General features: G+C 41.1%; 1 protein-coding gene across 19 annotated transcripts in view; it reads left to right on the top strand.

Annotated features, from left to right (window-relative positions):
- Nucleotides 1-20,683, top strand: part of jakmip3 (Janus kinase and microtubule interacting protein 3) — a 151,688-nt gene that overhangs the window by 104,610 nt on the left and 26,395 nt on the right. For 13 of the 19 annotated variants that reach the window (XM_060939067.1, XM_060939063.1, XM_060939065.1 and 10 more), the window contains 5 exons: nt 2,420-2,491; nt 8,446-8,568; nt 8,659-8,787; nt 11,374-11,457; nt 14,015-14,077. In XM_060939067.1, the coding sequence (XP_060795050.1) occupies nt 2,420-2,491; nt 8,446-8,568; nt 8,659-8,787; nt 11,374-11,457; nt 14,015-14,077 (471 nt within the window). Of the gene's footprint in view, nt 1-2,419; nt 2,492-7,866; nt 7,884-8,445; nt 8,569-8,658; nt 8,788-11,373; nt 11,458-14,014; nt 14,078-20,683 lie in introns of all 19 variants that reach the window. The other 6 variants (XM_060939060.1, XM_060939062.1, XM_060939054.1 and 3 more) reach the window with 3 other exon arrangements.

Below are 20,683 nucleotides of genomic sequence, written 5' to 3'. Positions count from 1 at the left end.
GGTCATCACAGGGCTGACACATAGACACAGACAACCATTCACACTCAAATTTTAGAGTCACCAGTTAACCTAACCTGCATGTCTTTGGACTGTGGGGGAAACCGGAGCACCCGGAGGAAACCCATGCGGACACGGGGAGAACATGCAAACTCCACACAGAAAGGCCCTCGCCGGCCCCGGGGCTCGAACCCAGGACCTTCTTGCTGTGAGGCGACAGCGCTACCCACTACACCACCGTGCCGCCCTGTACATACCCTCTGAAGTTAATAACCCCTCCAAATAGTCAAAAACTGCCTTTTTCACTAATATAAGCATTCCTTAATGGAAATAATTCTTAAATATAACATTTATTTCTCACAAAAAGAGTTGTTAGAAACCCTCATTTTGTCTCTGTTTACGGGTTTGAATCAGAGGAACAAATTCTCCATAAAGTTTCAAGATACGCTTCTTTATATGTCTGGTGTGGATGGCGTATAAGTTACAAAATAGCCAGTGCTCTTGAACAAGTTCTGCCAGCAACTGAGCAGTAGCATCCCTGGATCTCTGTGCTTGACCAGCACGCTTCGGCCGCAGCAGATAGAGCATCTTCTGAATGATGTCCTTCCCTGTTTGAAGCATCCCAGAAGGGAACTCAGCCTGCTCTATGTACTCTACTACACCTAGTATCTTCTTAGCTTTTGACCGTGTTGCAACAGAAGCCATTATTTACCTGCAAGAATACAAATAATGACTATTTAATACATTGGGAGATATAATTCAGATATGAATCATTTGTGCATACTGGTTCTTAAAACTAAATTAGTAACCTTAAGTAATGATCCTCTGTGCTTAAAAATAGTTCATATTTGAGGTATTACTGAAGAGTGTGACATTCATCAATAACTTTAAAACTTGCTGAAAAAGAGCAGAATTACCATACGTTTAATTTACTTGAATGTAAGGTTACTTACCACTAAGCTTATTACCTTAAAATAATGATCATCTGCCCTGAAAATGTTGTAGTCGTACCTAGTGGCATACCTGAAGAGGTTCGCATTCATCGATAACTGTAAAACACATTAAAAAAAGCAGCATTCTAATATCAAACAGCACTGTAATGTATTTTGTCATATTGTAAGAATGGAAACTTTCAGAGGGTATGTACAGGGGGGTTAGCAAGGTTCAATTTAATAAAATTTGACATTTTCCCACATAGATGGACCATCTCCATATTTCTAGGGGGGTAAAACATGGAGAAGTCAAAATTCTTAAAATAACAACCCCCCCCTAGTAAAATATGTGAAAGTAACTGGCTAACTAAAATCGTTTACTATCGTAAACAGTCAGAAAATGGGCGCTTATGTGGTTGAAAACAACTATTTGTTTGTTTAAAATAAGAAAAACAGGTAGGGTAATTTTCATCTTAGTTGGCCTTTAAACTGCATCACTCCAGGTGGAAATTTTGAATTAGATCATCTGCACTTCAGTATAATGTAAATCAGGTACATTCGCACAGTAATACAGCATATTACAGGAACCAAACCTTGTTTTTTTTCATTTTTAATTGTCTTCCATTGACATGAGCACCAAAATTTATAGTTTGAAGCCAAAAATATCATCGCTAATGAATTCACTATGGATATTATACACCTCCTGTCTTTTCTCAAAGGATGAATAACATTTGCATGACAAATATCCATGTTAACTATTTGAGTGAGTCAGGGACAACAGAATGCTCATTTATTATTATTATTATTATTATTCATCTCATCTGATCTCATTATCTCTAGCCGCTTTATCCTGTTCTACAGGGTCGCGGGCAAGCTGGAGCCTATCCCAGCTGACTACGGGCGAAAGGCGGGGTACACCCTGGACAAGTCGCCAGGTCATCACAGGGCTGACACATAGACACAGACAACCATTCACACTCACATTCACACCTACGGTCAATTTAGAGTCACCAGTTAACCTAACCTGCATGTCTTTGGACTGTGGGGGAAACCGGAGCACCTGGAGGAAACCCACGCGGACACGGGGAGAACATGCAAACTCCGCACAGAAAGGCCCTCGCCGGCCACGGGGCTCGAACCCGGACCTTCTTACTGTGAGGCGACAGCGCTAACCGCTACACCACCGTGCCGCCCTATTATTATTATTATTAGTCCTAGTAGTAGTAGTAGTAGTATTTTTAGTATAAATCATGCAATACATCCCTTGTGTTCTGAAACACTGGATCAGCTTTGTTTTGATTGTTTGATTTTGTAGGTCCATGTGGTCATAGGTTCTTTTATTAGTGATCTAACAATGTTTATTTCATGAATAAGAATCCCATCATGTTAGTAGCTAAATATGATTCATTTGCACGAAATGAATTCTTCATATAAATTATGGTCATGAATTCATATTTTGGGTTGTAATTCCTGTTTTTCTGACCTCTTAGGAGAGAGACATGCTGCTCAGGTATAGGAGGCAGGATCCAACACGCAGGAAGAGGAGTCTCAAGGTTTGTAAGGTTAGCAGCTTAGCAAGCAGACACTACTAACACCCTGAGTTTGGAAAAGTCAGTTCATGCGCTTGCTTATATATGTAGAAACTGAGAATTAAACAAGAAGTCCGATCAACAAATGAAACGAATAAAACAGGATATATACAGATACATACAGTACTGTGCAAAAGTCTTACACACCCTTTTTTTTAGCATTAACTTTGTTATAGATTTTTATTTTAGGACTTCAACATTATAGAGTGAGTACAAAATCATTTCAGATTTCCAAACATTAGTTTCCAAATAAAAAAAAAATTAATGCTACTTAAAATGTTATGCATTGTTCTCCGCAGAGTGCGTTTGCCTGTCAGGGCCGACACGCTTTAATTTCATGCCGGCACACTTTAAATTTGCTGACACGCTTTTTTTTTCTTTCCTTTTTTTTTTTGCTCCAACACTTGCTGAAAAATCACATCAGATTTCTACCTTGCAATGTTTGGGGCATTTTTTAAAAGAAAATCAATATTTTGGGCCGGTTTGCTACCATGATTCACTCAGGCAGACCAGAAATACCCCTGAGAAATCCCCAATCACAACAAACACCCTCAAACACTTTGCTGCTGCACTACCTTGATGCTTTAATGCACGGATGAGATCGTGGTTTATGGTTTTTGTGTAGTTGGTATACATGTCCACATTTCAATCATGCCGAAAAGAGGCACGAATGGCACTCAGCGCCCCATAGATTTGTATTTTTGATAGCTAAATGAGAGTAGGACAGAAGAGCCAGAAAGAGAAGATGAAAGAAGTGAAACCAAAGATGTTGTTGACACAGTAGATCTCTCTGACCACATCCATCCATTCATCCATCCATCATCTGTAGCCGCTTTATCCTGTTCTACAGGGTCACGGGCAAGCTGGAGCCTATCCCAGCTGACTACGGGCGAAAGGCGGGGTACACCCTGGATAAGTCGCCAGGTCATCACAGGGCTGACACATAGACACAGATAACCATTCACACACACATTCACACCTACGGTCAATTTAGAGTCACCAGTTAACCTAACCTGCATGTCTTTGGACTGTGGGGGAAACCGGAGCACCCAGAGGAAACCCACGCGGACACGGGGAGAACATGCAAACTCCACACAGAAAGGCCCTTGCCGGCTGCTGGGCTCGAACCCAGAACCTTCTTGCTGTGAGGTGACAGTGTTAACCACTACACCACCGTGCTGCCCCTGACCATGTCCAAGTGTTGTATAATTACCCCAGACTTAGTGCTTGTTTCAAGACCTGTGCTTTATGGTTTACACCGTCCATATGTGTACTAGTAGCAGTATTATTGCTCAAACATGATGTTTTTTCGAAGGTGCTTTTGTTAAGCTGCTGAAAGGTGTTTGAAGTATTAAGTAGGCCTAAGTATAAAGGTGTTACTCAAGATTGTGGCATTTGTGCAGTAAATGCAGTCTGCAGAGGGGTATTATTATTATTATTATTATTTTTACTGCAGGGCGGCACGGTGGTGTAGTGGTTAGCACTGTCGCCTCACAGCAAGAAGGTCCTGGGTTCGAGCCCCGGGGCCGGCGAGGGCCTTTCTGTGCGGAGTTTGCATGTTCTCCCCGTGTCCGCGTGGGTTTCCTCCGGGTGCTCCGGTTTCCCCCACAGTCCAAAGACATGCAGGTTAGGTTAACTGGTGACTCTAAATTGACCGTAGGTGTGAATGTGAGTGTGAATGGTTGTCTGTGTCTATGTGTCAGCCCTGTGATGACCTGGTGACTTGTCCAGAGTGTACCCCGCCTTTCGCCCGTAGTCAGCTGGGATAGGCTCCAGCTTGCCTGCGACCCTGTAGAAGGATAAAGCGGCTAGAGATGATGAGATGAGATGAGATTTTTACTGCAACAGAACTCATTTAAACGTTTGGTTAGTGGTGTTCTGGCAGTGGTTCAGATAATAAAATAGCATTATTATATACTCCATTATTTATTGCTCAAGTGAACCCCATGCTGCAAATCACAGCATCACAGACTTCCACTTGTTGTAGCAACCTTTTTAACCATGTTAACAGTAAAAAGTGATCATGTCAGTACCAACATAAAATGCTCCTAAAAGTCACCAGATGCCGCCAAATGGGCTCCCTTTTCTCAAAATGTTCGAGGGGAGACAAGTTGCCAGGTTATCGCAGGGCTGACACATAGAGACAAACAACCATTCACACTCACATTCACACCTACGGTCAATTTAGAGCCACCAGTTAGCCTAACCTGCATGTCTTTGGACTGTAGGGGAAACAGGAGCACCCGGATTGAGGATATCCACGCAGACATGGGGAGAACATGTAAACTCCACACAGAAAGGCCTCCATCGGCCACTGGGCTCGAACCCAGAACCCTCTTGCTGTGAGGTGACAGTGTTAACCACTACACCATCATTATAAATGTATTTTTTAAAATAGTATTTTAAGTCATTATAAGTCAAAAGTCATTAATATGTATGCAGGAAGGTTCTGGGTTCGAACCTTGTGGTCAACTGGGGCCTTTCTGTCCAGAGTTTGCATGTTCTCTCTGTACCTGTGTAGCAGAGTTGGAAATCAACTTTTTTATCCACCTGACACTGTGGCTGGTGGATTCCAAAATCTACCAGCCACTCTTTCGTATTTATGTATTTCTCATCTCATCTCATCTCATTATCTGTAGCCGCTTTATCCTGTTCTACAGGGTCGCAGGCAAGCTGGAGCCTATCCCAGCTGACTACAGGCGAAAGGCGGGGTACACCCTGGACAAGTCACCAGGTCATCACAGGGCTGACACATAGACACAGACAACCATTCACACTCACATTCACACCTACGGTCAATTTAGAGTCACCAGTTAACCTAACCTGCATGTCTTTGGATTGTGGGGGAAACCGGAGCACCCGGAGGAAACCCACGCGGACACAGGGAGAACATGCAAACTCCGCACAGAAAGGCCCTCGCCGGCCACGGGGCTCGAACCCAGGACCTTCTTGCTGTGAGGCGACAGCGCTAACCACTACACCACCGTGCCGCCCATTTATTTATTTATTTATTTATTAATTTCCAGCCACTTTCTTCTTTTAACTGAAAGTGTGTAACTGCATGGGAAAATAATACAGTAAGCGCACCAATATTCAAGCATGATTATTTAGGTAGATATCCTATATACTTTCATAAATTAAATATTTAAACTTGAGGCAAAGACTGACTCTCTCTCTCTCTCTCTCTCTCTCACGCACACACATGCATACACACACAACTGTGAAATGATGGAAGTTACATTTGATAAGTTGGGCAGATTAAAAAAAAAACCACCAACCATTAACAGGACTCTCTGTCGTTAGCTTTTCTCCACTTCTCATTAAAAAAAAATTTTTTTTTTGACCTTCACTTCTTTGGCCTGCGTCTCCTGGGAAGTTTTCTCTGCAGACCTTCAAACCCCTATGATGTAATATTTTTTGTTTGTTTGTTTGCTGCAACGCTAGCCTAGACTGCTTGACCTGAGGTAATTCTCTTTAACCGTCAGTCGCAAGTTAGTGCTAGTTTGCGTTCTATACTCAAGTTGCCAGATTGAATCCAAGTTTTCTTATTTCACTCCGACACTTTAATGGGAAGATTGTCTCCAAGTGGAACAAGCAGACTCGTGATTCAATCTGCGTTGTGGAATGTCACAAATAGTTCTGTTACAATTGCATTATTTCTTTGTAGAAGTTACTTTTATTTACCCACCACTGTGGCTGTTAGGCTAAGCAAATTCACCTGCCACTATGCAAAATCACCCACATTTGGTGGATTGTGAGTGCTAATTTCCAACACTGCTGTGGAGGTTTCCTCTGGGTTCTCTGGTCTCCTTCCACAGTCTAAAGACATGCAGATTAGGTCAACTGGCTGCTCTAAGGTGGGGTTTACATTAGACCGTATCAGCGTATCATCAGATTAACGTTTTTAAAACGATTAGTGTGCACACAGCAACACCAATACACGATTCGCGTGCACACAGCAACGCCAATACACGGATACGCTCGGCTCCGCAGGCATCCTGCGCTCCAAATCACTCCACCCTGAACAGCGAGTGCCCTCTGGAGGGTGCGCACTCCGGCCCTGCGCAGCTCACAGAGCGCGCGAGTGAAGTGCACGAGCAGTGATTTGGGACTGAGCCGCTGTGTGTGAGATCTCAGTGCATGTCGGGCATGCGCATCACTTACCACTTGCAAGTGGAAGGATGGCAAGCCTAAAGACAATCATAACTACACAATGGGCAGTATTTGCATCAGTATTTGCAGTATTTTCATACTTTTATACTCTTTAATGAAAGGTGATACAAGGCGGAAGTCCGTGCCGTTTTTCAGCAGTCGCGTCACATGACCAACGCCAGAGAATCAGGAAGGTGGATGTCACAGTGACGTTGTCCAATGACGACGCCAGCTAGAGCTCAGCACAGCATATCCGCGTATTCTCAATGTTTACACAGCACCGGACCAGACACGATCTGGATTGAATACGTGGACGCTGGCGGATTCCCGTTTCCCGGCGTTTCCAGGCGTTTTAATGTAAACGGACAGTGCATCCGCGAAGAAAACGAGACAGATACGGTCTAATGTAAACTTGGCCTGAATTTCCAATTTCTGGGTTTCACGTGACATCACATCCGCCTCATTGGTTATTCAAAACTTTAGCTGGTGGTCAACCAAAGCTCAGATGGCAAAGCGTTTGTGCATTGCTTGCATGAAAAATGCCTTACGCTTGCATTGTTTTAGGTTGTTTGAATCGATCAAACCACGAAACCAATAAAAGTTTCTTCAGGGTTCCCCATGAACTAATAAAAAAGGGTAAACGAACACAGGATTTCACAAAAAGACGTTGAGAAAGGTGGCTTTTGAACCTCTCACTGAAATCGAAGGGAGCCGAGTCGAAGCATGCTCGAGTTTGCAGTGATCACTTGGTGAAAGGTTTGTATTTCCCTCTCAGCTATGGCCTTACGGTAGTGTTTTCCAAGTACTTTTCTTGCTATGTGTCGTTATTTTATGGTACTTTTTTTAGTCACGAAGCGCTAAAGTCCCCAGCTGTTTCTTTGTTTACTCCTCACAAAGTCCATATGCATGAAGGTCGCAACAAAATTCTTCCCCAGCCGTACAGTTACAATGCGCCGTGATCACTTCTCCGTCTTGTTTAACTAAGATCCAGGTCTTTAAAGGGGTTTCTGATGATCTTTGTGAATGATTTAGCTGAGAGATAAGAGCCAACACAAGTGAGAATCAAGCAAACTGTTGTTTGTTTACACTTCAACTTGCAGCGCTTCGTTGTAAAGACGTGAACGAAAATCTAAAAAAAACATACTTACATGGGCAAAAACAATACAGGTTTCATTCGGCAGCGACTTGAAAGCGAGGTCCTTTACCCAGCCACGTACAAAAAAGTTGTAAGCCTCCATACTCTTCCACACTTTCATCTGTTTTGCGGTGTAGAAGGACGTCTGCAACACCAGATAGTTCGAGATGTCGGGGAACTCGACTGAAGGGTAGTTTTTGAGATCGTAGGACAAATCCTTCTTTCCCAGACTGTAGGGGTCGATTCCATTGCACATAGCAATCTTCTGAATAGATCTAAAGCCAGCAGTGGCTTCTAGATTACGAGCGTACTCTGATAACTTATCGCTAGGTGTTTGCACTATGGCAGCCATTTTGTTTTGCTAGACCACCAGCTGTTTTACCGGAAGTGAAATCGCTAAGAAAAGTCACGTGACTGAAACCCAAGAATAGGTGTGAATGTGAGTTTGAATGGTCGTTCATTTCTGTGTTAGCCCTGAGATAGATTGCTGATCTGCCCAGGGTGTACCCTGCCTCTCACCTGAAGTCAGCTGGGATTGGCTCCATTTTCCTCCACAAAGTGAGATAGAAATGGATGGATGGATAATATGTTTGGCAACATTTTAAAGTTTCTCTCTCTGTTGTCCTTTTCTTTCCTTTAGCCAGTGATTGAGACATTCTTTGGCTATGACGAAGAAGCCTCCATAGACTCTGATGGCTCGTCCATGTCCTACCATACAGACCGAACGCCCTGTACACCTGACGATGATATGATGGATGAGGAGGTTGTGTGCCTATGTGCATATTTCTTTGTGATAGAGCTGCTCTGTGCATTTGTGCGCATTGCTCCTCACTCATATGTGCAATATTTGCAGGGAATGCTTAAAGAGGAGACTGAGCTCAGGTTCCGTCAGCTGACCATGGAGTACCAGGCTCTGCAGCGTGCCTATGCCCTGCTCCAGGAACAGGTCGGAGGAACTTTTGATGCTGAAAAAGAAGTTAAGGTAAATTACTACAATGTGATATAATGTGTATAGTTAGTATAATTTCCTTCTTAATTTTGGACCCTAGTTAGGCTTGACAGTGCGCCGCTGCGCTGATGAACCTCCCGTACATTTGTATGGGAGAATAGCATGTTCTCGAAAGACGTTTAAAAGTGTTCATATAAACCTAGTGTTGATTCAAGAATAAATAACATATTTACGGAATATATTGTTAATTTTGTGCAGTGTTGTGATGACCTTTTACTTTAGTGTTGTTTTTTTTTTAACGTTGTTCGATGCAATACACCAAACTCATGGGTGCAGCCATCTTGGGTTGTTTCATGATATTCATCACCGGTCTGTGTGTGTTGTTGCTTCCAGCTCACTCACTGTTGGTTCAATCAGCTTGAAACTCATGATTCCCACCTCATGATTCCCATGGTCGAATCTCTCATGTTGACTTGATTTTTCCAATAAAATCGGCTGAACACTTTGCTGTCTCGTGCCTGCGAAAGATCGGATCACCGAGGAAAATTTTGTCTCATCTCATCTCATCATCTCTAGCCGCCTTATCCTGTTCTACAGGGTCGCAGGCAAGCTGGAGCCTATCCCAGCTGACTACAGGCGAAAGGCGGGGTACACCCTGGATAAGTCGCCAGGTCATCACAGGGCTGGAAAATTTTGTATCCTTCCTAAAAAATCAATCAATGATTTTCCTAATATGTTTTTTTTTCATGAAGAAAAAAATGAGAAGGTGTATAAATATCAGTAATACTGTCTTGAAGAGAATTAACAAAACTTTGACGCTCTTATACACAGCACATTCGAGCACCACCGTCATTGCTCGGTGTCCACAGTTTAAAGTGAATATACCCGCTAAAGTCTGGCATTTATGTTTAAACTCAAAGGATGGACCAATTTCACTGATGTATTACTTTTACGCCTTCTAGGTGCAGAATTGTGATCTACAAGAAGAAGTCTTTATCTGTAATTCTTCCCCCGATACTCAAAAATCTGAATCTCTTTACTTTTAGCTTTTTGGTCTGTTATTTTCTGATTGAGTTTTTTTTTTTTCCTCATGAATGGAAAACTAAACCAGTGGAAAATGATTGCTGGTTTGTGACCGGGGCAACAGACTGAAATTGAAATTTTATAAAACACTGGATTTTCAAATATTCATAACTTTGGTTTTTTTTTAAGACATCTCATTCTCATTATCTCTAGCCGCTTTATCCTGTTCTACAGGGTCGCAGGCAAGCTGGAGCCTATCCCAGCTGACTACGGGCGAGAGGCGGGGTACACCCTGGACAAGTCACCAGGTCATCACAGGGCTGACACATAGACACAGACAACCATTCACACTCACACCTACGGTCAATTTAGAGTCACCAGTTAGCCTAACCTGCATGTCTTTGGACTGTGGGGGAAACCGGAGCACCCGGAGGAAACCCACGCGGACACGGGGAGAACATGCAAACTCCACACAGAAAGGCCCTCGCCGGCCACGGGGCTCGAACCCGGACCTTCTTGCTGTGATGCGACAGCGCTAACCACTACACCACCGTGCCGCCCTTAAATTATTATTTTCTTTTTTCCAGAAGGTTAATAACCAGTTCAGTTCACACTAATCTCACACTGGGCCTTCAAATTTGGCATAGATTTTACACCAGATGCCCTTCCTGACACAACCCTCCCCTGGCTTGGGACTGGCACTAAGTACGCACTGTCTTGTCCAAACCCAGAGGCTGGGTATTTTGTCTAATCTGTGTGTCTTTGGACTGTGGGGGAAACCGGAGCACCCAGAGGAAACCCACCAGGCATGGGGAGAACATGCAAACTCCACACAGAAAGGCCCTCGCCGACCACGGGGCTCGAACCCGGACCTTCTTTCTGTGAGGCAACAGCGCTAACCACTACACCACCGTGCCGCCCCTTTTTTAATAAAAAAAAAATGTTCTGAGCATACAGAACAAAGATGTCATTTTTAAGACATATTTCCAAAATTAAACACGTTTTCCATTCAGATCTTCACACTCTTTCATTTGATACATTACACAACACTGTGTGACAACTACTTTTAAAAAATGGCCCGTCATTGCTACCCGAGTGTATATCAGAGTTTATCTAGCTTTATTGCAGCTGAAATGTAAGGCTGTTTATTATTAAGAGTAAATAGATTCAGGCTTGGGCGGCACGGTGGTGTAGTGGTTAGCGCTGTCACCTCACAGCAAGAAGGTCTGGGTTCGAGCCCCGGGGCCGGCGAGGGCCTTTCTGTGTGGAGTTTGCATGTTCTCCCCGTGTCCGCGTGGGTTTCCTCCGGGTGCTCCGGTTTCCCCCACAGTCCAAAGACATGCAGGTTAGATTAACTGGTGACTCTAAATTGACCGTAGGTGTGAATGGTTGTCTGTGTCTATGTGTCAGCCCTGTGATGACCTGGCGACTTGTCCAGGGTGTACCCCGCCTTTCGCCCATAGTCAGCTGGGATAGGCTCCAGCTTGCCTGCGACCCTGTAGAAGGATAAAGCGGCTAGAGATAATGAGATGAGATGAGATTCAGTCTTTCATTTTTTGCGCAACCTTGAGCGATGTAACTATTTGTCTTGTGCAGATACGAGAGCAGTTGCAGGCAGAGCTAAACCGCTACAAGAGCAGAATAACAGACCTGGAGTGTGTGCTGAGTCAGCAGGGCCAGGTAATCCTGCAGCATCTCTAAACACGCCTCAACTACTGACCACATGGCCACCATGGCTGCAGTCATGAAAAGATTTCCTCAATACTGAGAAGTGTTCTATCGAGACTCATTTTTAAATTCTCACCCACATACACACACTTTCAGAAATTACCATGGAAACAGCCTCATAGATTGCTCTTATGAAAAAAAAAACCGCTCTGAATGTCATTTAAGAGAGCACGGCTGCAGTTTTTCACTCTGGGCTCTGAGAGATAGCTGTCTGATAAATTGCTTGGGGAGGCACAGTGCTCTTGCTTTCCAGCGAGTGTGTGTGAGTGGACTTGGAGTGTGTCGATCTGACAGAGCATACAGGACAAAGATGTCATTTCCCTTCAGTCACTTGCCTGGGAGGAGACAGAACAAGTGGAAACAGTGACGCTAAATGAGTTCTGCAGATGCACAGTGGTGCTTGAAAGTTTGTGAACCCTTTAGAATTTTCTATATTTCTGCATAAATATGACCTAAAACATCATCAGATTTTCACACAAGTCCTAAAAGTAGATAAAGAGAACCCAGTTAAACAAATGAGACAAAATATTATACTTGGTCATTTATTTATTGAGGAAAATGATCCAATATTACATATCTGTGGGTGGCAAAAGTATGTGAACCTTTGCTTTCAGTATCTGGTGTGACCCCCTTGTGCAGCAATAACTGCAACTAAACATTTCCGGTAACTGTTGATCAGTCCTGCACACCGGCTTGGAGGAATTTTAGCCCGTTCCTCCATACAGAACAACTTCAGCTCTGGGACGTTGGTGGGTTTCCTCACATGAACTGCTTGCTTCAGGTCCTTCCACAACATTTCGATTGGATTAAGGTCAGAACTTTAACTTGGCCATTCCAGAACATTTTCCAATAGCCTTCTGGCTTGTCCACATGACCTTTAGCAAACTCCAGATGAGCAGCGGCTTTCTCCTTGCAACCCTGCCATGCACACCATTGTTGTTCAGTGTTCTCCTGATGGTGGACTCATGAACATTAAAATTAGCCAATGTGAGAGAGGCCTTCAGTTGCTTAGAAGTTACCCTGGGTCCTTTGTGACCTCACCGACTATTACACTCCTTGCTCTCGGAGTGATCTTTGTTGGTCGCCCACTCCTGTGGAGGGTAACAATGGTCTTGAATTTCCTCCATTTGTACACAATCTGTCTGACTGTGGATTGGTAGAGTCCAAACTCTTTAGAGATGGTTTTGTAACCTTTTCCAGCCTGATGAGCATCAACAACGCTTTTTCTGAGGTCCTCAGAAATCTCCTTTGTTCGTGCCATGATGCACTTCCACAAACATGTGTTGTGAAGATCAGACTTTGATAGATCCCTGTTCTTTAAATAAAACAGGGTGCCCACTCACACCTGATTGTCATCCCATTGATTGAAAACACCTGACTCTAATTTCACCTTCAAATTAACTGCTAATCCTAGAGGTTCACATACTTTTGCCACTCACAGATATGTAATATTGGATCATTTTCCTTAATAAATAAATGACCAAGTATTATATTTTTGTCTCATTTGTTTAACTGGGTTCTCTTTATCTACTTTTAGGACTTGGGTGAAAATCTGATGATGTTTTAGGTCATATTTATGCAGAAATATAGAAATTCTAAAGGGTTCACAAACTTTCAAGCACCATACAGTGGTGCTTGAAAGTTTGTGAACCCTTTAGAATTTCTATATTTCTATAAGTAAGCAAAACCATTCCTCCATTATTCTGGTGAAATAAATACATTAATGAGGTGTATTGTATAGTAGGCATATCAGATGCTCACTGACCGTTCTGTGAAAATTGTGCATGCAGACGCTCATCTAAGTTTCCAAATCTGTCCTTGGTTAACTCTTGAATATTTTCTTTCATGAATGCTATCATTAAAAAGCTTATAATCTTTGCTTTCCAAAGAAATTCATCTCCTTAAGATCTGCTCAGTACTTTGGGAGTAACAGCAGGTTGAAATTGGTACAACAGAGTAAAAACTCTGCTTGCATGATGTTGGGAAACTGCCAGTGCTTTTTGAGTCACAGTAAAGCGCTCAGGCTCTCTCTCTTCTGATTGGTTTCTGACTCGATTACTCGTGAATATCAGTCAGATAAGTTTTATAGGGATGTTCTCTCGCTCTCACTGTTTCTGATGACATATTCAGCAAAATTTTCCATCAGCTAGTTTTGATGTTATGATTCACGGGAGACTTTGAAATGAGTTTTCATAACTTTACCTACTTATTTTTTCAAATCAAACTGGTTCTTGTAAATAAATAACTATTTTAGAATATAACTGTAGTTGTTTCGATGAAAAATATTGAGATCTTAGTGGTCGGAATGATATTTTTAAAAACCGGAAGTCAGAAACACGAGTGTCAATTTCAGTTCAATTAGGCAGGAAAACCCAATTTTGGCTCAAACCCAAAATCTTTTTTTTTTTTTTGGCTATTTGCTAGAGATCAGTCATGGTGACATCCGATGGCTTTTCCAGGCATTTCATAATTACTGTTTTTTGTTTCTTTGTTTGTTTGTTTTATTTAGGATACAAAGTGGATTGAGGAGAAGCAGGCCTTATACCAGAGAAATCAGGAGCTTGTCGAGAAGGTGTGTTGTGTAAAACCAGTGCATGTACAGTACCAGTCAAAAGTTTGGACGCACCTTCCGATTCGGTGCTTTTTCTTTATTTTTATTAATTAATAGTCACTTCATGTCTTAAAGTAATTATGGATGTTGTTTCTCTTTACTTTCTCTTTGAGCGGTTCTTGACATAAAATGGATTACTACAGTTGTGAAATAGGGCTATTTACTGTATTTTTATTATTTACTGTTTGATGGTTTCAAACACATTAATAAGGCAAGACATTGCACTAATTAACTTTTGACAAGGCACCTGTTAATTGAAAAGCATCCAGGTGATGACCTCATGAAGCTGGTTAAGATGATAACAATAGTGTGCAAAGCGTCATTAAGATAAACACTGGATACTTTGAAGAATCTAATATACCGATATGAAACATGGTTTGTTTTTTTTAACACTTTTTTGTTTACCGCATAATTCCATATATGTTCCATATGTGATTTCATAGTTTTGATGTCTTCAGTATTGTTCTACAATGTAGAAAACAGTCAAAATATAGAAAAGCCTATGAATAAGTAGGGGTATACAAACTTTTGACTGGTACTGTATATGCATATACTGAATATAGGGGACAGCGGGGAGACTTGGGACAAGTTTTCAGCTTTTATAGATTGTGTGAAATTCTTGGCAGGTAGCGTCACATTCATATTGCATTAGCGAGTATTTATTCGACCCTCTTACCACAGCATTAGTTTCTCAGATTGTCACATATACTGGCCTTCAGGCTTCACTTTTTCTGTCAATGTGTTTTTGTGGGAAGACATGAGACATTGAGGGGAGACATGGGACATTATATTGGGAGACGTGGAAGAAAAATAAAATACCCAGGCCTACATGTTTAATTTTTATTTATTATCAGAACTTGTCCCATATGAACTGTATGCACACACAATGCTCATCCAGCGATAGAAAAATGTCAGTTTACCCAAAACCTGATGAGACAAAACAGATCCATTCTCAGGAAGGAATGAAATAAATTTAAAGGGCTGATGACACGAACATGACTCTATGCAATTTCTTAAATAAACTATACAACATGGCAAACATGTTAGATTTCTGTTATAATTACGTGAAAAGAAGCTGTTGTTACGCAAATATCCAACTTTTAATTGCACAGCACAAGAAAACTGGGTCCGTGGCTCGCGGCCATGCTGTGACGTCAGCGGAAGAACACGCTGCGGTTCACTGGCTGTTCTACTCTGGTTCTACTCAATGGAAATGGCGCATGAAAACGCCGGTGAACTCTCTAGTGCTAGCTCTTCCTCTTCTGGGAGTCTAGAATTGTGTTGATCTCTTCCGAATAGAATCTATGATAGCCTACCCTCTTTACCCTTTGCCTCTCGTTGCTAGGCGGCAGTTACATGAAAGCCGCAAGCTTTCACAAGCAAATACATGACTGATATCACGCCGACTTTATGATTACATTTATGATTATCATGTAGAATCTATAGCTCTACGTACCTTTATCTTATGTCGTTTCACAACACATGTTATGACAGGAGGACTGTCTTTGGATCCGGCATAGCTACTAGTAGACCCCCTGCGGAATACTGGCAGTGTTGCCAGATTGGGAGGAATCCCGCCCAGATGGGCGGTTTCAAGTGCATTTTGGTGGGTTTTGAACATATTTTGGGCTGGAAAACGTCAGCAGTATCTGGCAACAGATACTGCTGACGTTTTCCAGCCCAAAATATGTTCAAAACCCACCAAAATGCACTTGAAACCGCTCAACTGGGCGGGAAACCTCCCAATCTGGCAACACTGTGTAGGCACTGCTGATGGTAGTAACACACGTTTGTGCTGAACTGCACACCCAAGAGATTCTTTTAAGCTGGGAAGGGTGTCAAAACAATCCAAATCGAAGCGTTCACAGCACAGGACGGATGTTGGTGAGGGCTCCCACTTGTCACGAGTGCGCCTGACTTGCTTCACCCACTTCGCATGCAGCTCGGGATCTCTGGGAAACTTGAATAAACTTACCCCATCCTTGTAGGTTTTGGAGCAAAAGCCGGCAACACAACGTGAAGGCATAATAACTTATATATATAATAATGTATAATAATACTAATAATGACAAACTGAACACCTGTCGCATCAACAACAAACTGGTAAGTTAGGAGGAAGGTTCTTTCGTTGACGTCATATAGCTCCTCCTCCTCTTTCGTCTCCTGGGTGCTGCAGCCCTGTCAAATTTGCCCAAATAGCCACGTTTTTTATCATAACTTGTAAAATAGGCGCCTTCGTGAATTAATATATGGATCATCGGGAATTACTTTTTATGTTATAAAACATTGCCAAAGATGTCAAAAACGTGTCATCAGCACTTTAATCCACATGCAGGGGCACATATTTTTCACAAACATTTTTGAACAAGTTTATATTTGTAAACCATAAGAAAAAACCTGTAACATGATCAACTGTCCCAACTCTCCCCATCTGGCCATTTTGAAAAAAAAAATCCTTAAAAGTTTTTTTTTTTTTTCCCCCAGAATTTAAGTTTAATAAATAATACTACACATGATGGGGCGGCACAGTGGTGTAATGGTTAGCACTATTGCCTCCCAGTAAGAAGGTTCTGGGTTTGAGCCCAGTGGCCAACGGGGGCCTTTCTGTGTGGAGTTTGCATGTTCTCCCTGTGTCTGTGTGGGTTTCCTCCGGGTGCGCTGGTTTCCCCCACAGCCCAAAGACATGCAGTTGCTCTAAATTGCCCATAGGTGTGAATGTATGCGTGCACAGAAAGGAACTGGCTACCCTACTGATGCAATTCCGGACAAGTCAACCAAAAATGGCTCGCTTCAAGCCCAGCAGTGATGATAACAACTACATATGGTAACTCGTGGCTACATACTTTAATTCATAACAAATCTCAAATTCACCAGTGTACCTTACACCATAGAATGGAAGTGAAGTTGAAAATACAAGTTTTGGTTGGCAATAAGCAATTATTGGACAAGGTTGAACAAAATATTGTGATTTGTTAGCGGTGAACAAGCAATTATTTGTTGATGCCGAAGGCAGAGGCAAATAATTGCTTGCAAGACACTAACAAATCGCAATATTGTGTGAAAACCGAGTTCAATGATTGTTTTATCATTCAAACAACTTTTTTTTAAAATACTGATCATAAAGTTTGTTTGTATTTTCACTGCTTTTACTTTCAAGTAAAGGAGCCAACTCATTGTCCGTCAATTTAGAGAAGTGAGCCATGTTGACAAAAGTGCGAAATAACTGTGCATGAGCAGACCATTATTTGTAGGCAGTTATTTGCAGATCACTCAGCCAATCAAAATGGTGTAAAAATAATTTGAATGATAAACATGTTCAACTGCACAGACCTTACTGCAGTGTCCAGCTTCGTGGTGCCAAAGGAAAGAGGTTACTCTCAGGGACAATATCTAACTTCTGATGTAATCTAAACCCTAACCCTGTAATCTAAATCCTGATTGGTTGAAATTAATTTATGGGAATACAAACTGTCCCAGGTTTCCCCACTCTGCCTTATCTGTATACTGTTTATATCTGTGTGTGTAGAAACCATGGTGGTGTTGATTGCTCTGAAGTTCACATTGAATCAAAATCTGGTTCATATTTGCATTACACTCTGCAAAGTAGTGACGCAAGGTGAAACAATACGTCTGTTTGTACTCTGCTCATTCTGATCACATCCTCTCTTCATGCCAGGAGCACGCACAGTGACTGAATTTAGAAACACTTAGGCATAATGAAGAAGAAGCTCTTAGTGTGCTGCGTGCAGTGCATTATTTACAGAAGTAAATACTAATAGAAGTGAATTGTTCCTCAAATAGACAGGCCAAGCAACTGACAGACAAGAAAATAAGTCATTAGGCAGAAATTTAAATAAATATTGTAATAACTTTTATATATATATATATATATATATATATATATATATATATATATATATATATATATATATTTGAGTGATTCCACGCTTATGGGTACTGAAATGGGGACATGAACTTATTTTTAAAAATTCACCTAAAACCATTTCTTTTTTTACCATCAGGTCACAAAACATGTAATCTTTAATGAATGATATGTTAAAAGATAACTTTAATTTTCTGAGATGTAATAAAAACATATTTATATGCCAAAGTCAAGCCTATGAGTTCCAAAATGATGTCTGTTACATTACTTCTGTTACGATTGTCCATCTCGCGTCTGTTACAAATTAATTACAATCTAGCTATATACCATGTTAATCTTATTGAAAGAATGTGTATGTTTATTCTACTACACATGTTTATTAATTATATTTGCTAAAACATCACCTTCCTATGTTTCAAAAAGTAATTCTACATTGTTAAAATTGAGAATATATATGTCCACAACACTTCTGTTACGTTCTGACTTTGGCATATAAATATGTTTTTATTACATCTCAGAAAATTAAAGTTATCTTTTAACATATCATTCATTAAAGATTACATGTTTTGTGACCTGATGGTAAAAAAAGAAATGGTTTTAGGTGAATTTTTAAAAATAAGTTCATGTCCCCATTTCAGTACCCATAAGCATGGAATCACTCATATATATATATATATATATATATATATATATATATATATATATATATAAAAAATATTCTATCCACATTCACTGGATATGAACAATTGCACACGCTGATTGGCTACTCTACTACTAGGATATCAGTTCGCATACCATCTCATCTCATCTCATTATCTCTAGCCGCTTTATCCTGTTCTACAGGGTCGCAGGCAAGCTGGAACCTATCCCAGCTGACTACGGGCGAAAGGCGGGGTACACCCTGGACAAGTCGCCAGGTCATCACAGGGCTGACACATAGACACAGACAACCATTCACACTCACATTCACACCTACGGTCAATTTAGAGTCACCAGTTAACCTAACCTGCATGTCTTTGGACTGTGGGGGAAACCGGAGCACCCGGAGGAAACCCATGCGGACACGGGGAGAACATGCAAACTCCACACAGAAAGGCCCTTGCCGGCCACAGGGCTCGAACCCGGACCTTCTTGCTGTGAGGCAACAGCGCTAACCACTACACCACCGTGCCGCCCTTCGCAAACCATGAGTAGAGAAAAACAATATGACAGCTTGTTATAAAGTATTTTAAAAGAAACAGAAATAGCTAAAAGATATAGTTGTATATCTTTTTATAGTCATGCCCCCCCATATCTCCTGTTCCACACTCCAGCCCAGTTGGTGGCAGTAATGCACCTTTAAGTTGATTTGCCAAATGCCAACCACCAAAAAAAACTCTAAAGGAGAAGAAGAACAAAATGGCGGAGTGTGTTACTGAACCAACTGAAGACGAAATATAAATTCTACTCAAAAACAAAACCCCAAAAAAGGCAAAAAAAAAATTATATATATATATATATATATATATATATATATATATATATATATATATATATATATATAATAAAAGTATTTGATGGTAAGAACATATCTTTTTTTATTTTTCAAGAATTATTATTGCAGCATTTTTACAAATTGCTACTGTCATTTCGCTGGTTTGTTTACAATGATTTTGTTGGAAATTATTTTGTCGGACATTTTGTATAAAGTTTTATTTATCGAATTTGCAAAAATACAAATAAAAATGCTCTGTTTCTCAAAATCCAGTGAATGTGGATAGAAACAGTTATTCCATTCAATCTCATCATACATGGCTTATAGCCAACTTGGTGCTACGAGTTGATTTCATGGAAATCAACTCATAGCACCAAGTTCCACACTTTCTATCCTTTTTTTTATTTAAAGGCAAATGCTTGTGTTTGAAAGCAGCAGTATTTATGTTTAAAAAAAAATGTTGATTCAGGTGTTTCCAGAAAAATCAAGCTCAAAGGTATGAACTACATGCAGGTAATTTGCATAACCCAGAAAATTGACTTAAGCAGCTGCGTGAACTGACTCTGAATATGAGAAACGTTCATGGAATAAATAATGATTAAACTTTTAAACTTAATTTGCCTAATTTGAATACTGTTTGATTTGAATTATCCTGCTAAACATCTTCCAGTAATACATATAAAACACATTTATTGTGATGGCCAATTGATTAGATGTAATTTGAAATGTTATTTTGTCACTTGCTCTATTCTTTAATATGGTTAACATTTCTTCTGCAGACTGCGTACCAGTAGTGTTGTAGTCAAGAACACCTAAACCGAGACCAAGTCATGACCAAGACCAGAGTGTATCAAGACCAAGACTTTGAGGGGTTGAGACAGTCTTGTAGTCGAGTCACTAAACCTTGAGTCAGAGTCCAGTCTCGAATCCCCAGTGTTCAAGGCCGAGTCAAGTCCAAGTCATTAAAAAAATTTGAGTTGAGTCCGAGTCCACTATTGATCCAAGTCGAGTGCAACACTCCAACCGCACCATTTGACGGTCTCTGTTTTAGCGCTATTAACATTAGTTTGTTCCTGAACATGACGTACAGTATGAACAGGTGAATGTGCTTCTCTTTGTCAGGGAGTGTGAAGTATTCTGTCAGAGATGGTTGGGAGACGGATGTAAGTGCAGAAGGTGTGTTTTTATTAATACAAGTGAAGACGGGTAA

The sequence above is a fragment of the Neoarius graeffei genome, chromosome 14 (genome assembly GCF_027579695.1).
Source record: "Neoarius graeffei isolate fNeoGra1 chromosome 14, fNeoGra1.pri, whole genome shotgun sequence".
NCBI classification, from domain to species: domain Eukaryota; kingdom Metazoa; phylum Chordata; class Actinopteri; order Siluriformes; family Ariidae; genus Neoarius; species Neoarius graeffei.
This window is presented reverse-complemented; position numbering and strand designations above follow the sequence as displayed.